The 17,545-nt window shown below is 39.8% G+C and overlaps 1 protein-coding gene across 1 annotated transcript in view; it reads left to right on the top strand.

Moving 5' to 3' along the window:
• Window positions 1–812: 812 nt before the first annotated feature.
• adgb (androglobin) overlaps window positions 813–17,545 on the top strand; it is a 37,378-nt gene continuing 20,645 nt past the window's right edge. Inside the window, exons 1-12 of the mRNA XM_013911184.1 lie at window positions 813–1,040; window positions 1,254–1,413; window positions 1,590–1,682; window positions 2,755–2,826; window positions 3,070–3,246; window positions 4,715–4,854; window positions 6,348–6,431; window positions 8,846–9,018; window positions 12,773–12,849; window positions 14,572–14,746; window positions 15,170–15,263; window positions 15,732–15,882. Coding sequence (XP_013766638.1) covers window positions 970–1,040; window positions 1,254–1,413; window positions 1,590–1,682; window positions 2,755–2,826; window positions 3,070–3,246; window positions 4,715–4,854; window positions 6,348–6,431; window positions 8,846–9,018; window positions 12,773–12,849; window positions 14,572–14,746; window positions 15,170–15,263; window positions 15,732–15,882 — 1,467 coding nt within the window. The 5' untranslated portion in view covers window positions 813–969. The remainder of the gene's footprint in view (window positions 1,041–1,253; window positions 1,414–1,589; window positions 1,683–2,754; window positions 2,827–3,069; window positions 3,247–4,714; window positions 4,855–6,347; window positions 6,432–8,845; window positions 9,019–12,772; window positions 12,850–14,571; window positions 14,747–15,169; window positions 15,264–15,731; window positions 15,883–17,545) is intronic.

Genomic DNA, 17,545 nt, shown 5'->3' with positions numbered 1-17,545 from the left:
GTGTACATTACCAATCTTTTATTACCAATCAATCAATCATGTTGCATAATCTGCTGGTAGATTGTATGAATTAGTAAACGTATGCCGATCCGTATACCTAAAAGATCATAGCAGTATAACTATTCCTTATTATATTAATACCCTGCTTTTATTGGCATGTAGAAATTCAAGCATGGCTGAGCTGGGAATATTCTCCTAGTAACAAATTTCATATTAGCATTATGAGCACAAGCACTAATGCTAATGCTTGTGAGGACTTGGATCTCTTCATAGGAAATACACACTGCAATTGTTGATCAGAAGTGCTTTATTAACACTAATTTTGAAAACTATATATACCACATTTTAGAAAACACTATACCCATTGTGTTAAACTTACCTTTAAGTAATTCAAAGCACTGACGACAGCTGTATTTGTGAAAACTACAGCGTGTGTGTGTGTGTGTGTGTGTGCGCGCGCGCGCAGGGTGCTCCATGTGACTCCTCTCACGAAACAGTGTGTGATAGTCATCAGACAGGGTTCTCTCACTACTAGAGCTTGTGCTCTTCCACACATCTAGCACAGAGATCTGCCAGCTGTTAAGCCTACAAGCACTAGTGTAACTTTTTTCATTGTTGGTACTCCAGTCTGCTTCCTCTTATGAAACTCTGCGGCATATTCTGTAGTTTTAGGTAGTAATGCTTTTAATTTCATTTTATGTTAAGGAATTCTTCTAATATATCAAATATACACCGCTTTCTTGTGGTAGATGGGAAGATGCTTAAAATTTAAATATGTCCATCCTTCACTATAGCAACAAGAGACGCAACTGTTCAAGGCCTCTCCCTCCCGCGTTCGAGCTCGGTTGCGTAGCAACGCATAAACTTTCAAGAGCAGTTTGACAAGGACAGAGAGACGATGATAAACAAAGGCCGCCTCTAGAGGTTCCTTCTCTTACTGTGTGAGTTGCCCGCGTCTTTGCCACAATAATGTCCAAGGCACATCCAAAGAAAAAGGAGTCATCTTCCAGCAAAGTGTCTTTATCTGACCGGCAGACGGAGTGAGTTCAGTGTAATGAAAGGAGAGACATAGTTAGCTTTAGCGTTAGCTACCATTAAGCCACTTAAGAAGAGATGTACTTTAGTATTTACAGTATTTCTTTCGCTGTCTGAGGGTAAAAGGGAACTGGTTGGGTTTATGTAATAAATCGTGGAGCTGGTTAACTGTGTTGTTAAAACTCGCACAGAACAAATGAAGTATGTCATAATTTCAGAGCAGCGTCTCTAGCAGCCACTTCCTCTGAGAGCCTAGGAGGTGTGGGGAAATACAGGGTCCCCATTTGGCCCGAGTGGAATGATGCAGACGTCAACAGGGAGAAATGGGACTCAAACAGAGGTCCTGAGGATGGCAAGCCAACCAAGAGTCCTAGTGCTGTAAATATGAAGAGGACAATATTTACTTTTTAAAAATAATCAGTTAATTTATCATTACCCAAACTACCCTGTAAAGAATATATGTAATATGTGTAGCTAGGGTTACGTAAATTGTAAAGTTGTGTTAATTTATGGTTTCTGTACTTCACATTCACTTTGTTCCCTTTTGTATGCAGCCATTTTTTGAGGATCCCGAAGGAAAGCTTCTTCTGCCTCCGTGTTTGAAAGTTCACACCTGGAAGCGCCCAGCAGAGTTTATTGTTGACAAGGTAACCTTCATGCTTCTGTTACCTGCCCGCCTCGATTTTGCATTGATGACTGCTGTTATACAAAAGGGCTTTCCACCTAGACATCGGCAGTTCATTTCATGTTTATATACCTTGCAAGGTTAACAATGATATACAGGGTCCAGAATATGCGTGCAATAGGTTTACACATGAAATTTTAAGACAATTCCTACTTCCTTTAGCCTTTTTGGCCATTTGTCATTATTGGATACTTTCTAGACTACAGGATAGATCTACTAATAAAAAAGGCAGGCTAAACCTGTTTTAACTTTCTGTGTTTCTTTGCCACACAGTGTGAAATATAGTTATGGAAACATGCTCTCTAGTCACCTCCAATGAAGTTTTAATTGCATCACTCCACTTTTCTGTTACCCCCTTCTTAGTGCAGTATTGAGCAATTACTGCAGGCTTCCTGTTTTTTGTATTAGTCCTTGCCAGGTCACATGCTGCCTTTTCACTCAAGATGTCAAAATCATTTAATTAATTTCATAAAAGAGGAGCAGAGCCGAATCACAAAAGCCATCAGCCATGCAGATGGAGGCAGCAGCTCTTCTACAGCATTCTGTCTTCAGTCTGTTTCCACAGAAAGTATTACTAGATTAGCAACGTTGTTTTTGGATATGGTTTAAATTTGGTTCTTGCTTAGAGTTGCTTGCAATTGTACAAAACGTTTTTTTTTTTATCTTGCAGCCTGCCTCATAGTCAGCTGACCCATTTATCCATATTTAATTAGTAACATGGTAGAAGCTATGAACTTGGTTGTCAAATATTCAGTGCAGACACAGTTCTGGGAGTGTCATGGTAAGGTTACACCAGTTTAGGCCCTGGGTTGAGCTGACTGTGTAGGTCCCTCATTCTTGTGTACTTTAAATTGGTGACCTTTGACAGCAGTATTGTAATGCTGATATGTTATTATAATGAATGCTATGCACACATGCTACTATACACTTTATACTGACTGCAGCTTTTTCTGTGAGTTTTCTGTGACGATTCTCAAGCGAATAAATGTCTTTTATAATTTACCTACAGTGAAAACTCTTTTGCTTTATTTCAGACTCCCACTGTCGTTGACAATCAAATGACATTTGACCTAGTCTCCCCTAATTGTCATCTGCTTTGTAGTGAGGTTAGTATTCAATATTTGTTTTCTACTTTACACTGACTTGTTGTTAGCTGTCATCCATCAGTGCTCAGATAGTCTAATTCCAATGTCAACAGAGTGATGTCTGACTGACAGAAACAAATTATATGGGGGAAAATGTAATGCCCTTTGTGAATTAAAAATCAGATGATTGAGGGTTTCGCTAACGGATGCAGACCGATTTTCCTCTCTCTTCTCCATCCTGTCTCTGCTCCATGCTCCATGAAGCTGATGAGGTGGATTGTCAGCGAGATCCACATTCTTTGGATGCAGTTTAACTGCCCATCTACAGAGCACGAGGGATGGAGACCTTGGGGGCACATCTACTCTATGTGTAAGGTGGTGAATGGTCATGTGCCACTTTTCAACAGCTATGGCAAATACATCATCAGACTTTACTGGATGGTAAGGATCCAGACAGAATGCAAACACATACTCAGACATGAGTATGGTTCGGAAGAAGCCCTTTTTACTAGTGAGAATTGCTTTGGTTTGACGTTTATGCAGAACTAGAAAATTCTCTTATCGCTGCTTAGGAAGTCGCAGCTTTACAGCAACTGTTTATTAATGAATCTTTTAAAAATAGGCATAGCTGGATTGCAATACATTGTCATACATTCTTCAACAGACTGCAGGATGTAGCACATGAGTAGGGAGTGGTAGCGGACTGATGGGGGATGTAGGGGGGGAAGGGATGAGAAAGCCTTATCCTCTCAGAGCTCAAATCAATCAGTCTCGCTGCTGTGCCAAAAGTAGCTGGGCTTCATACATTGCCTGATGAATAGATAAGGCTTAACAGGAGTCAGCTGCTTCTCACAGAGCAAAGCTCAAGTTTGATAACTACACTTAGTAAAACCCTGAGAGCAGGCACAGCCTATGAGGATGATAGCGTTGTTCAGTTTGATTATGTGTAAGTGTAAAGACTTCACAGGTTTAAAAACATCGCACAGGAACACAGTCTGAGGGTTTGCATTAGAATCTCTGTATGGCAGACCTTGCATCTTTGTGTCTTTTCAGAGGGAGAGACAATTTGGGTCAACAAGAGAGTGAAAAAGACAGAGTGATATTGTTCTGTGACTGTGACACTGTGACTCTTGCCTTGACAAACAAGACTGACATGGTTGTAGGCAGCCGTCCCCGTGCCAACCTTAGCATGCTAGCAGATGGTTGTTGAGATGGCATTAAGCACCCAGCCCCCATCACCCTCTTCCCATTTCCTTCTCTGTTTTTCCTTAAAGGCTGCTCCTTTTCTCTCAGTCACTTGATTCTTTGTGGTTCCGTGCCTATATTTTTCCGTATGGATCCTGTCAACACTGTGTTCCCATTCCTGCTTTTCTTGATCTGTCCTATAATTTCCCCAATTGCACTGTATTTTCATCCACCGGTCCTTATCTGGGCAGTGGTTTGACGAGAAAAGGGTAGAGCAAGTGAGAAATGGTATATTCGTTCGACCTCTGTGTGGGTTTGCATTACTTGGGTACACTGTTCTGATAGATAAGGAGAACTGCGGATGTGATTATTTCCTGCTTTGCTGCGTTTCCTTAAGCAGCGTGAAACTCCCTCAGATGGCCTCCAGATAGACCACAACACAGATAATGGCTTAAGACACAAGCATAATCATGGCAAATGCTAAGGAGAAATGTGGGACAGCAATACCAAAAGGCTGTCCTATCCTGAAGATGCAACCCCAGTTCCAAAAAAGTTGGAACTCCAAAAAAGTTGTTTATTGTATAAAATAACAAAATAATCTGCCAGATAATCATCTAAACAACACAAATCAATGGTTTAGCCCTCTTATTTGAGGAGCACTCTTTTTTTTTTTACGTCGTTTTATTTTTCACTGTCTTTTCTTTCCTTCCTTCCTTTTTTTCAGGGTTGTTGGAGGAAGATAGTAGTGGATGATTTTATGCCATTTGATGAGGACAATAACCTGCTTCTCCCTGCCTCTACCTGTCAGTCAGAGTTATGGCCAATGCTGCTGGCTAAAGCTCTAATTAAAGTGGCAAACACAAAGTGAGTTAACATATGTTCAGACAGAAACTTTATAAGTATTTTAGCACTACCCCAAGGAGCTGGGGAAATAATTTATAATCCTAATGTAATGCTGCTTTAGAACAGACCTTGAGTTTTTTGTAAGTAGCAGCGAATAAGGCCACAGTAAAAATACATCACACAGTATGCACCCCAAGACTGTACACTAAACCTAATTTCAGCAGGGTTACTGTACAGTGTTAAATTTTAATTTATTTCAATAAATATATATGGGGATAAACTATATATGCGTGAAAAATGGAGCAAGTCATTAAATCTGCTCACTTTGTTTTTTGTTATTTCCTCCCCGTCTAAGTGCATTGTAGATGTTTTCATGTTTCCAATTTTCACTGTGAAACTTAGTTTCAGGACGTTAATCTCTAAGCTGGCAAACATATGTGTGTTGCCCACATTTGTTGAAAAAATTTGAAGCTTACACACATGCACAAGAACCCCTGCGGAGTGCCATTTGCTGACTTGGCTGTACCTTCCCAGGACTTATCCTGTGTATTTGCCATGGGTGTAATTTGACAGTGTAATTTGGTGGCAGATAGACAATGTTCATGCCTCTGATGGGGCTGTTCTGTTGTCGCTTGAAGGTTGAGACATAGATGTTTCAGCTAGGGCAGAAAATAAAGAGTCTTCCTCATAATAATAATAATAATTTATAAGACATACGTTTTAATATAATAAATGTCTAATTTACCTGTTCAGGTGTTCGCTACTGCTTTTCAGAAAAACTTTTTGTCATTTTTTTGTGAAAAGCTGAATATGAGGTCTCGTTCACTTTGGTGCTGAGCAGGATTTTTGGCAGGATTAAAGACTATGGCTTTACCATGTAAGTTTTATGAATTTCACTTACTCGAACATAGCATGAACGTGGACTGGACTCCCAAAAGGACCAATTAAAGCAAGGGCAGCTGTCTCTTTCAAGCGAAAATTGTGTGAGAAGGATACCTAATATAGACATTCTTGCACACACACTCCTCAGAATTATTTGAGCAGTTACAAGGTTTACCAACTAATGCAAATTCAACAATGCTGAATGTAGCCTGAACCTAAATTTTTGGTGTTCTTGATATGTATTAAAAAAAAAACTATACTATAAAAATGCCCAAGTCAGGATAATGTGACTCTTAGAATACTACTAGGTATCAATGACCTTTGTTGTCCTATTAGCTGTAATTCAAAAGCATGACCGCAAATTAATGACACAATCTAAACACACAGTTCTTTACTATGTTTGAAAACAGAAAGACACATTCAATATTTCTTCTCAGTTAACAGCATTCTCATGATTTAACCACCCTGTCACCAATCACATTAAACACTTATTTCCCGCGTTGAAACCGTCACCTCACATGATCTGTTTGAGAACAGTGCCAGTGCTAAAAATGGTAGTTTGAGTGCTGTATCTGGTATGTTGCATATTTTGAACAAAAGAAAAAAAAAGTTCTTATGTGTTTGTTTCTCAGTTTGTCAGATGTCTGCGGGGGGATGGACCAGTTCACTTTTATCCACACCCTCACCAGCTGGATTCCAGAAACTCGTCCTATAAAGTAAGGACTTTAATGGTTGACCATACTTTTTGATCTATTGTATGATATGTGCTTTGTATGTTCTATGTCACTTTCTGTTCAATAAATTATACACTGACGGGATGCTTCATTAGTACACCTGTTCAACTGCTCATTAACACAGGTATGTCAGCCAATCACATGGCAGCCACTCATTGCATTTAAGGATGTCAATATGGTCATGATGACCTGATTTAGCTCAAAATGAGCATCAGAATGAGGAAGAAATGTTATTTAAATGACTTTGAACTGATTTGTTGGTGCCAAATGAGCTGGTATAAGTATTTCAAAAACTGCTGATCTACTGGAATTTTCCCACACAACCATGTGCTCCAAAAAAGAGAAACTATCCAGTGTGGAGGATATTGTCTTGGCAAACTTTAAGCCCCCTAGACATTCAAACACAACAGCCACCTGAGTATTGCTGTTGACTACATCGATGACTTTATGTAATGTGCCATGACTCAAACCTCGCATCATCTCAAACTGGTTTTGTGAACATGACAGTTAGTTCACTTCACTCAAATGGCCTCCACAGTCACCAGATGTCAATAGATCCAATAGAGCACCTTTGGGAGTGTGGTGGAACTGGAGATTCAGATCATGGATGAGCAGCCAGTAAATCTGTAGCAACTGTGTGATGCTGTGATGTAAATACCAAAATCTCAGAGGAATGTTTGAAGGCACTCGGGGAATCCAGTACTGGCAAAGTGTACTAATAAGGTATCCAGTGGATGTACATGGAATATATGTTCCGTTTACTGTGTGTCTTTGTTAACAGGGCTGATATTTTTAATTTTTTTATATAGTTTAAGGTCTGTGGCAAAAATAATGCAGAAAATTGCATCTGTCCTCAGAGATGGAAGGAGATATGTTGTATACTGGGGGGAGAGTAATATCAGTTTAGAACTGCAGCTCATCAGTGATAGAGCTTTAATGGGGCAACAGTATTTGTTGGTGGAGCCAGGGAGTGTTATTCTCTGTAGCTCAGCAGGTTAGCTGTTGTTAGTGGGTCGCCTGGGGAATCTTATCAGCACGTGCAATAAATGAGCATGACATTTGTTTGTGTTTCAGACTGATTAATGAAACATGAAGTTGTAGTTACTTATGCACTTGCCCACACAGAATACACAGGATCTAATATACCTCAGTTACTGCAAGGTAGAAGTTCTGACAATATAAACATAGTAAATAAATATATCATTATGTTAAATATTATGTGACACTGTAAAGTACCCTTAGGATGCTTCTTTCTTTTGCTTGTAATATTCAATTAGACTGCTAAACACAAAGACGGTCAAAAACGCTAAAATAAATAACACATTTACATCCTCTCTGCCTGTACTAATAACAAGTAACTGTATATTAGTGCAGCTAATACTGCCACTTAGCAATATTAGCTCAAGTTGTTTTTATTCATGCACTGCAGCCCTAACCTTTCTAGACATTACCATACTGAGTTATGCATGAGAACTTCAGAATCGTTCGGACCGGACATTAAAGGACTTGGCTTTTCCTTTAAGCTCCACAGTACAAAGTCGATGTAATGTCCGATTGAGCTCATGCAAGAATAGAGAAATTGATTGCATGGAGAAGTCAAATGAAATGAGTTGGTGACACATGTTCATCTCCTGGATGCTCTGTCCAGTCATCACCTGTTTCCAAACCTTTGAAAGTGCAGACTGGTGAAGCTGGTATACCTGAACGACACTACAGACTTTTATTTTTGCTCATTCATTTCTTTGTGAGATGTTCAGGGGGTTTCTTGCATGTACTGGCTGTAGTATCAAGTCCACCTCCCCCACCCGTCCACCTCCACCCCCAAATCAGTGAAAAAGTCAATAATTTCCTTTGGATGCATGCTTGCTTTTTCACATGACTGTGTATACAACAGCCTATTGTATTGCAAACAAAGGGACAGTATAGGAAGAGGAACTGAAATTGCAGTTGTCACAAAGACACTAAGCAAAAGTGTACTTCATTTGACATCAGACACACTTAAAGTTGGAATGAGTTACAAATAAAAAGGGTTTAACTCACAACTACTAGGGTTAAGCCTTGTTTCACTTTTCTGAGCTGAGCAGTTTCAGACCTGCTTTCCATTCATTCAGGCCTGCTTTCAGAACAAAATGACTGGGTGTGCATCAGAAATTAGTGAAAATGATCTATACCTATAGACCTTACAAAGGATAACCTTGGAAAAACGCGGGAGCATGGTATAATGGTTGTCAAACAACATCTTTATTGATATATACTCTGGTGTCAAAACTCATCATCAAGGGTACTGGTGACATTGTGAAATGTTTTCTATTTGGGGCAGATAGTTAACAAGTGATTACAGTGAAACTAATATAACCTGCTGTAGCCTGATAATGTTGTCTTTACCTCTCTTTCAGGTCAGTGTACTTGAGAGAAATTTGGGATTTCTTACAACACTCCATTCCTACATTTAAACACCTGGATGACAGTTTGCCAGTGACGAAGCCTGATCCCACAGATGCAGCTCAAGTCAAGGATTCCACCCTAAGTAACAGCAAGAATCAGCTACTGGAGTCAGAGCAATGTAAAGGTAGATATTGTGCCTCAGTTAGACACAACAAGTAAGACACAAAGTCACAAAGAGGCAAATAATTATGCAATTATACATACTTGCAAACTTTTGTCTCAATTACACACTCTGCTTGCACGTTTAATTGAGTGAGTAAGCCAATGCAGTCAGCCATTACTGTCATAATTTGTATGCACAGAATTGCTTTGCTGCTCAGTTAATTAATTTATCAGCAGAAGGTTTTAGAATCATTTCTGTGTCCTGTGTCTTTGTAACTGTGCTGTATTAATGGATTTATATGTCATGTCTACATTTCCTTTGCTGAATTAACAGCTATATGCAATATATATTTCCTTTCCCAAAGCACACCAGAAGCCAGTCTGTTTCTCACCACAATGACATAAAAAGGACAAAACTGAATTACGTGAAACTTGGTAGAGAGGTAGAGGAAGGTCTGCTTAATTTAAATACGGAGGTCCTGCTTAAAAGTTCACAAGTATAGAGTTAATGCTTATAGAGCTAAAGAAATCCAACTTGTAGCAATCACAGTTTTGGTCTAGGGATTTACTTTAGGACAGGACAGGCTTAAGACCTAAAGTCACTACTTTGCTGTACTTCAAAATGCCAAACTTTCTGAACTCCGTTGTCAGCCCTGGGGCCTCTTTCATGTTGCATCAAGAATAACTTCCTGTCTTTTGTGAGGTCTGCCGCCCATACATTATGGAGTGCAGAGGGTTAATGTGTGTATGGTGGACCATGAATAAACCAGCAGAGGGAGCTTTAGAAGGGTAAATTATTTGGTGCTCCCGCAGGGCAGGAGAGCTTCCCCGGTCAACTGTGGGAAGATAAAAGTGAAACGTCCTCACAAATGTATTTGTTGCTTGGAGTTGTTTCAGGCCATAGCAGAAATACAATGCTTTTTAAGGCTGTACAGTTCATTTAAATGCTTTGCTCAAAATGCTAATTGCGTGGATAAATTAGCTAAGGTCTTGGTGTTGCATATTAAAGGTGAAGGGGCAAAACAGGTAATTATGAGGTAATTATGTGGAAGAAAAGCTTCCTCTTGTATTAAAACCTGCATATGTAATATTCAGAGTATTGAATTCAGAAATCCTTTTGTGATGTTTTGCTATTTTCAACTTCTATATAAATTAAAATCTATCTTTGTTTTGCTCTCACATTCACCCACCTGCTCTTTCTGACAGTAGACTGTTCCCTGTGCTCTGCTACAGTCTCACTTTTTTGGAATAACTCAAGCGTTGCATATTAACATAATGTGATGTCATGCATGTGAAGGTGGTATTACTTCACAAAACATTTTCTGCTTGAGGGAAATCTGCTGCATTGTCCTTTTCTACGTATGCAAACACTAAAAGACCCTACACGTTTCTTCTATTTCGCTGTTTTGGTGCTTACTGTGAAATTCCAGTGAAATGCAGAAATTAGTAGTCAATATGACAACAACTTCTCTTTTCAATTTTTAATGTGTAGCCTTTATATTAGCCTGGCGGTGTTCCCATCACTCTTCACCATGGTCGGCCAAATTGATTTTCCATGTCTCCTGGCCCATGTGCTCTTATATGATATACTTTTAAGATGCACTAAAGGGGGAAGAACTCCCTAAAGAACCTAAATATAGCCTCATTGTTTATACCTGTGGAGGACAATAGTGTTTTTTAATGTAATCTTTCTAGTCTGGGAAAATAGGGGTAAATCTAATAAAAGGATAGAGTGCAAATAGAAATACACAATGTATCGCCAACTGCTGCACCTCTAAGAAAAAACAAACATACAGCACGTGGAACACAAAAATGAGAAAATACACAGATATATAGGTCAACAATCTTCTTATAGTGTGAATGTGAGAGAGAGAGGGTGGGAGTATCTGTGTCTTTGTCTCAAATGTACTTGATAATGAAGGTGTAAAGCCGCAATAACGCCCCCAGGAGCCAAAGGCAGACTGGCTTGATACCAGGACAACCGTGCAATCCACAGCTCCCAAGAGTACCGTAGACTTGAGGTCACACTTCTCGGCGACATCCCCGGAGGAAGGCCACACGACCAAAGGGTGAGAGTCCCAGAGGACCAGAGGCAACGGGAAGTTGACCCTGCTAGAGGCGGGCCACCCTTGCACGAGTTGAGATCCAGGTCCCAAGGAGAAGGTCCAAGCCAGGAAGTGGGCCAACGACCACACCAGAACATCCAGCCATGCACCGTGGAACCAACAAACAGAGAAGCCTCCAGTGGGGAGCGTTGACCATGTCCCACAGGAGCAAAGGCTCAGCGAGCTCCAGCCATGCACACACACACTCATACAGGCCGTTCGCTCACTCACTCTCACCTAGCAGTAGGTTTAAAAAATAATTTTCCGATTCAAATCAATTTTAGCTTGAATAACGTGATATTGATTAATTAAATCCTGAATCGATTTTTAAATATAAATGTATTTTGCCAGAAACGCCAGAATCTCAGGTTAAAGCTCACAAAACTATTTGAGAGCAGGTAAACACATTCGGCACAAAGATGTAAACACGGATCGTGCACCCAACAGCACATAAAGAGACACGCCATCGGGTGGTGAAAGCTGACATCTCAGAGATTCTGATGCCGACAGGTTTCGTCACTCTCTAACCAAAATTCACTTCACCAGCAGCAAAAGAAGATCAAAGCTACACTTCACATTTAATAAACATTGTCATTAATTCCCTCTTGCTTTTGCTGTTTAAACACACGATAAAATCACACTTCCTGCACAGCTCTTTCTCTCTCTCATTGTACTTCAAGAACAGTTTGCCATCTCAAATCTCTGTTTTCTTCATTATTCACTTGCTTATTAAACATCAGTCTAGTGTTGTGTACAGTGCTATCGGCCTGTTGTTTTTTTTTCTTTTTCCAACAAGAAAGCCTAATTTTGACTGTTTAATACCAAAGAAATTTAAACTTTGTAAAATCATGGCAAATTGCAAAACGCTTGGCTGTGTCTCTAATAAAACCTCTGTAACTTCACTCTGCTTCACTTCAGCAGCATCAGGTAATGTTCATATGTTGATTCATGGTTTTCTTCTGTTTTTGATGCACTGCAGAATATTTTTAAGGGGGTTATCTGCTATAAAAAGCCAGACCAGGGAAATTTCCTTCATGTTTTTCTGTGTTTTATCCTCAGTTACTTTGACACAAAGGCATCTGCTGTGATGCTCACACCTGTGATGAGGTCTCACACGTGTCAGCTTTGTTTTTATACATAGATATAAAAATATGGATATGTACTGCTAAATGATCAGAATTATAATATTTCTAACAGTCTGAATCAAAATTGAATCGAATCGGGACCTTGTGAATCGGAATCGAATCGATTATAGAAATCAGTGACGATAACCAGCCCTACACTCACCGACCCACTAATGACACATAGAAAGACATAAAGACACATGTACACATATTGACCCCCTCCCCTTAGAGGTGTTGGCGAGCAGGTGCTGCCGCAAACTAGCAGCAAACTGGGACAAAGCCAAAGCGTACCACAAACTGCCTGTAGGACCCCCATTCCAGGCAGGGGGTGTGAAACAGGTTGTAGGAAGCTATTTTGTGTATGGTATTTTTTGTCAGCTCTGCTTTCTCTTTTGTTGGATTTAATTTAATTGTTGTGTGGCGCTTTCACTATATTGATGTTACTATTTAGAATCAATCACATTTAGTCTAAAATTAGTTGTATATTAACACTTATGACAATGCAGTTTAACTGTACCTGTTATTCTTCATTGCGTGTGTTTCTCAGCAGACCCTGACATAGTGATTTGTGCTGCCTGCTACCCTTTTCAACTACATAACGGTTCCTTTGGGTTTCGCCAAATGGTATGTCTTTTTAATATTCCTCCTAAAATGTTGACCACGTATATATGTTGACTCATAATGTGCAATTTTTAGTCTTCAGACTTTTGGAACTATGAAATTTCGATTTCACTTGCTAGAGATTGTAGTTAGGTATTTAGTGAAAATTTGCGAGGATACAAATTCACATTCTGATGTAACTGTAACATGCACATCGTGACAGGTTTAAAGTATATATACACAAATTTTATGTAATGATTTCATATACTGTACTGTGTCTTGAGTCAAGACTCATTTCTTTATATTTATTTAACTGTAATTTTCTAAAGGCTCCTGAGAAATAATTCTGCAGGCTCTCCAAAGGTTTTTTGTATGTTAACCCACTTAACATGTAACTATGACTCATTCAAGCATTAATAAAATCACCTAATTCACAGAATGAACCAGTGTTGTATCCACACAACTTAGCAAAGAACCAGTTTCAAATGGTATCTTTAGGCACTTTGTTACAAGTGGTCTGTTACAAAAACACATAATTTGTTCCCATTTCCTGAGCTTAATCTTTGAAAAATGTGAATGATAACAGAGTTTGACAGGCATAAAACAAATAAATAAAAAATCTGACATATTTCAGCATAATTAGCAGTTTATCCTTAAAAAATCTGAGGCCTGAAAAATATTTATAGCAAATGAACAGTATCTGAAAGTCTTGTGCTTAAGTAATATCCAGCAAAGATCTGGCACAGGACCTGAGAGACACACTAGACCCTTTACTTGAGCCATCTACTGTTCGTTGAAAGCTCATCAGAAATGGTCTCGGTGGAAAGCTGGCTGTCAAGAAGCCATTCTCTAGAAAGGGAAACAGCACAAAGGGCTGAGGTATGCCAAATTACACAAGAACTGGACTGAAATTCAGTAGCAACAGGTCTGATGGAAAATTTCCAAGTTTTACATTTTTGATTTAAAATGCCACCAGTATGTATGGTGGGGTTCATGACAGTGAGTGTCTACAGTTATCTGTAAAACATACTGACACACTGGAGTCTCTGTCATGGTTTGGGCCAGTTGTGTCGGAGATCTTTTCAAAATTGATGGTAAATGGACTGGTGCTTATATAGCTCATTGGCAGGGGTTCCAATTGTCAACAGGACAGTAATCACAAGCACACTGCCACTGCAGTAATTATACCTGGGTGGAAAAACACACAATGAAACTCAGTCAGGGATTGGCCTCCCCAGAGCCTGTACCTCCACATTATTGAAGCAGTGTGGGATCATCTTGACAGAGAAAGGAGCAAAACACATGCAAAGAAGAGCTTTAAACGTCCTTCAAGAAGCCTGGAGAACTATTCCTGAAAAGAAATTTTTCCCAAGAGAGTTCAGGCTATGATGTTTAAAAAAGTGATCATACCAAATATTGACTTTAAAGCTCATTAGAATTGTGCAATTGCTGTTTTTGCCTTACATACTGTATTTTCATGTATTTTGGCAGATGTGTCTGAACTTATTGCCTGAATGATTCTGTCCTCCATGCTAATATGTCGCTATGTTTTTAAACTAACACCTTAGATAATCACACAATATTGTTAAAATGCAGTGGGTGTTAAAGATTAAAAAAAAATGTTTACTATATACACCCATAAACCTGATTGGAGAACAGTTTCTAATTATCTGCCAGAGTATTTCTTAAATATTCATGGTTGACTCCTGCATGCATGATTTCTGTCTATGTGTGTCGGTTATGCAGGCTAATTCCTCTGAATTTCTACGTCGTTATGGCCTCTCCTTGCTACACAGCCATGCTGTCCTGTTGACTCGTACCCGCGCATGCCCGCTAGAGTCACCACCCAAACCTCCACCTGTGCCCCGTTGGAAACTCATCCGTCAGCCCAAGGAGATCTTGGTCACTGCTGAACCAAAGAGTAAGTTAGAGGAAGATTGAAACAGGAAATGAAAGATGTTAAAATTAAGTTTGGAAAAAAGGCGGTGAAGGAGAATCAGGAGGAGTATGCAGGGGAGGATATCAAACAAATAGAAAAGCACAAATTATGCGATAGCGTGTAGGTGAATGTCATAAATAAATATGACTCCAACGAAAAGTGAGTGTTAATGCAGGAGATTTAGAACCTGCACTAGAGAGGGCATGCAGCACCGCATGCTGAAATGAAAATAGGAGTAGGGCAGCTACATTATTTCAGTTTTGAAAATAGCTGCTGGCTCAGGCATATCTGACATCAGCTGATCTCTGAGTGAAAAACAGAAAATGAAGTAAAAAGAGTCAGAGTGTGAAAAATCGGTGCTGGCATGATATGTAAAGGTTTTTTTTTCTCTCCCTTTTTTTGTAGAGATCCCTTTGTCAAAACCAGAGCAGTTCATTGAGGTTGCCAGCCCTTTTCTCTCCTACCGTACCAGGAGCAGCGGGGGCTCAGTTCCAGAGCCGTGCGTACACCGAAACTGATAAATTTATAAATAACATTTTCTTCTCTCCTTTCTGATGTCTTTCAGTAGTCTATAGGTAACCTGAGCCTGACCTCTTTATAGAAAAAGGAAAGCATGATAACAGCTTCCATATGGAGGTCAACAAAGTACATCACCATTATCATAATACACCATTATCACCTGGTTTTTTTTACGATCTTACTTAACCACCATCTCGACTCTCTGTTATGAATGCATTCGTAGTAATTGAGAAATGTGAACTATGGGAATTTTGCTTTTGTGTTTTACAACCCACAGTGGAGTAAAGATTAGAGATTTGCTCCTTTTGCTACCGTAATACTATATATTTTTGTATCAACAAAGAAAAATGGCAGATTATAGAATGCAATGAGATCTGTGCATGGTATGATTATGATATGTTACATTTGCACACAACTTGGTGCTTCAATACGTGTCTTTATGTGTCAGAGAGACCGAGCAAAACACTCCCAGGAAGTGTTCCCACAGATCCCCTCTGGTCTCCATTACTGAGGAAGAGGAGACTGAATGTCAAGAAGGCCTTGAGCTTGACGCGGCTGAATGCACCACTAACTCACCAAACTGCACTGACAAAATGGAGGTATATAGCATTATGGTCCACGAGGGCGAAATATTTTCAGATTTCACAAATATTTGCAAACAAAGCATCGTTGTAGAACCGCTGTTATCCCTCAAATAGAATTTAAGCATCTGTGACCTGTTGGAATGCCAAAAAAGGAATGAATGAAGACATTATTTTATTTCTGCAAAAAGATTTGTTGCCCTTTGTCATGTCTTCATTTCATTGCTTTCCTGTTGCCTCACTCGTCTCTCTGCCCTGCATGTATGCGGTCAAAGGCTATTCAGAGTAGTTCTGTGTGTCAGTGACAACACGGCTGCCATCCCCCAGTCTCAAAGTCACTTCTGTTGTCTCCCAGCCAGGCCACTACTGACCAGGGGCACATCTGCACTAAAGAGAGAACCAGCTAGAAAAGGGAAATAACAGGGGGTGGGGATTCATTGTAGCAGACACATGCAGACAAAGAGAAGAGGGCAGAAACAAAGATAACAAAGACTAAAAAAAAGGGTGGACAACTCTATTGTTCAATTAAAAATTTTTTAGGGGAACTAAAAAAAATAAGAAAATATAAACAGAGTCACATTTGCACTGAAATAGATGAAAGCGGGGCAAGAAACTGGGAAGCGGGGAAGAGAGAATCTCTGGTGTGTGGTGGTGGTGAGCTGAATGCGTGGGTTTCATGCAGGGAGAGGTCATGTACTGTGCTGATGAAAAAAGCAGCGCAATTAGATGATGAGCCATCAGTGTCTGCGTCTCCTGGGGGCTTCATTATTACACTTCACTCCTAGCATAGGGGAAAAAATAGAGTTCATATTAATCGCCCTCTTGTGTAACTGTGACCAGTTATAGAGCGGTTAGGTTAGGGCAGTGTGGACATGCTAATTTGATGTGTCGTTTGATGTGTGTGCAGGCGTGTGTGTGTGTGTGTCACATGGGCCACATTTATCTAAAGTGTGTGTTCCTGCTCTTGACAAGCACATGGCAGGGTCACGTGTTGACAGACTATAAATGACATGAGAGGGGTTTTTTCTTTTGGTTTTTTTTTTTGATCCAGCTCTATATTTCTATGAGAGAAGAAGGTGCCTTCACATGATGTGCGTAATACCCTAAATGCCCCAGTCTCTCAACCGTAGTGTGGGTTAGAGCATTATGTTTCAACTTCTAATATGAGTATGGTAGTCATTAAACAACCAAGCACCTGCATAGTTTCAGTTTGCATCACTAATTACAGTTTATCTCAGGGGGAGAATGTTAAATTAGTTAAGAGTACATTGGAAATGCTTTAATTTGTCTGTGCAAAAATAAAACGGTGGGGTGGCTTTTGATAATGCCATCTTTCTCCCATCATGACTGTGATTTCTTTTGTGGAAAATTGCTGAAAAGCCAAAAGCAGCAGCTAAACTCCTAGGAGCCCTGTGTGTAAATTGTGTCTGTCTCAATATCTCCTTAGTCTACACAGGTAAAACAAGCAGCGCACCAAAGTGCCGTGCTGTCAGTGAACAGGACCTACCACAGACTGGAGCTCGAAAGCTTAAAGTTTTATGCACACAAGACACGTTGACATACGCGCTGACATTTTTGCAGCAGGAAAGTGTTGCTATACAGTGATGAAGAGGAGGTCAAGTGTGCCTCCCAATCACAATGCCTCTTTCCGTCTGTCTGGGTCTCTGGGTACTTATTCAAA

This window comes from Pundamilia nyererei, unplaced genomic scaffold, assembly GCF_000239375.1.
Source record: "Pundamilia nyererei isolate P.nyererei 1_Seehausen unplaced genomic scaffold, PunNye1.0 scaffold00058, whole genome shotgun sequence".
Taxonomy (NCBI): Eukaryota; Metazoa; Chordata; class Actinopteri; order Cichliformes; family Cichlidae; genus Pundamilia; species Pundamilia nyererei.
Note: the sequence above shows the minus strand (reverse complement) of the source record. Positions and strands in the feature narration are given on the sequence as shown.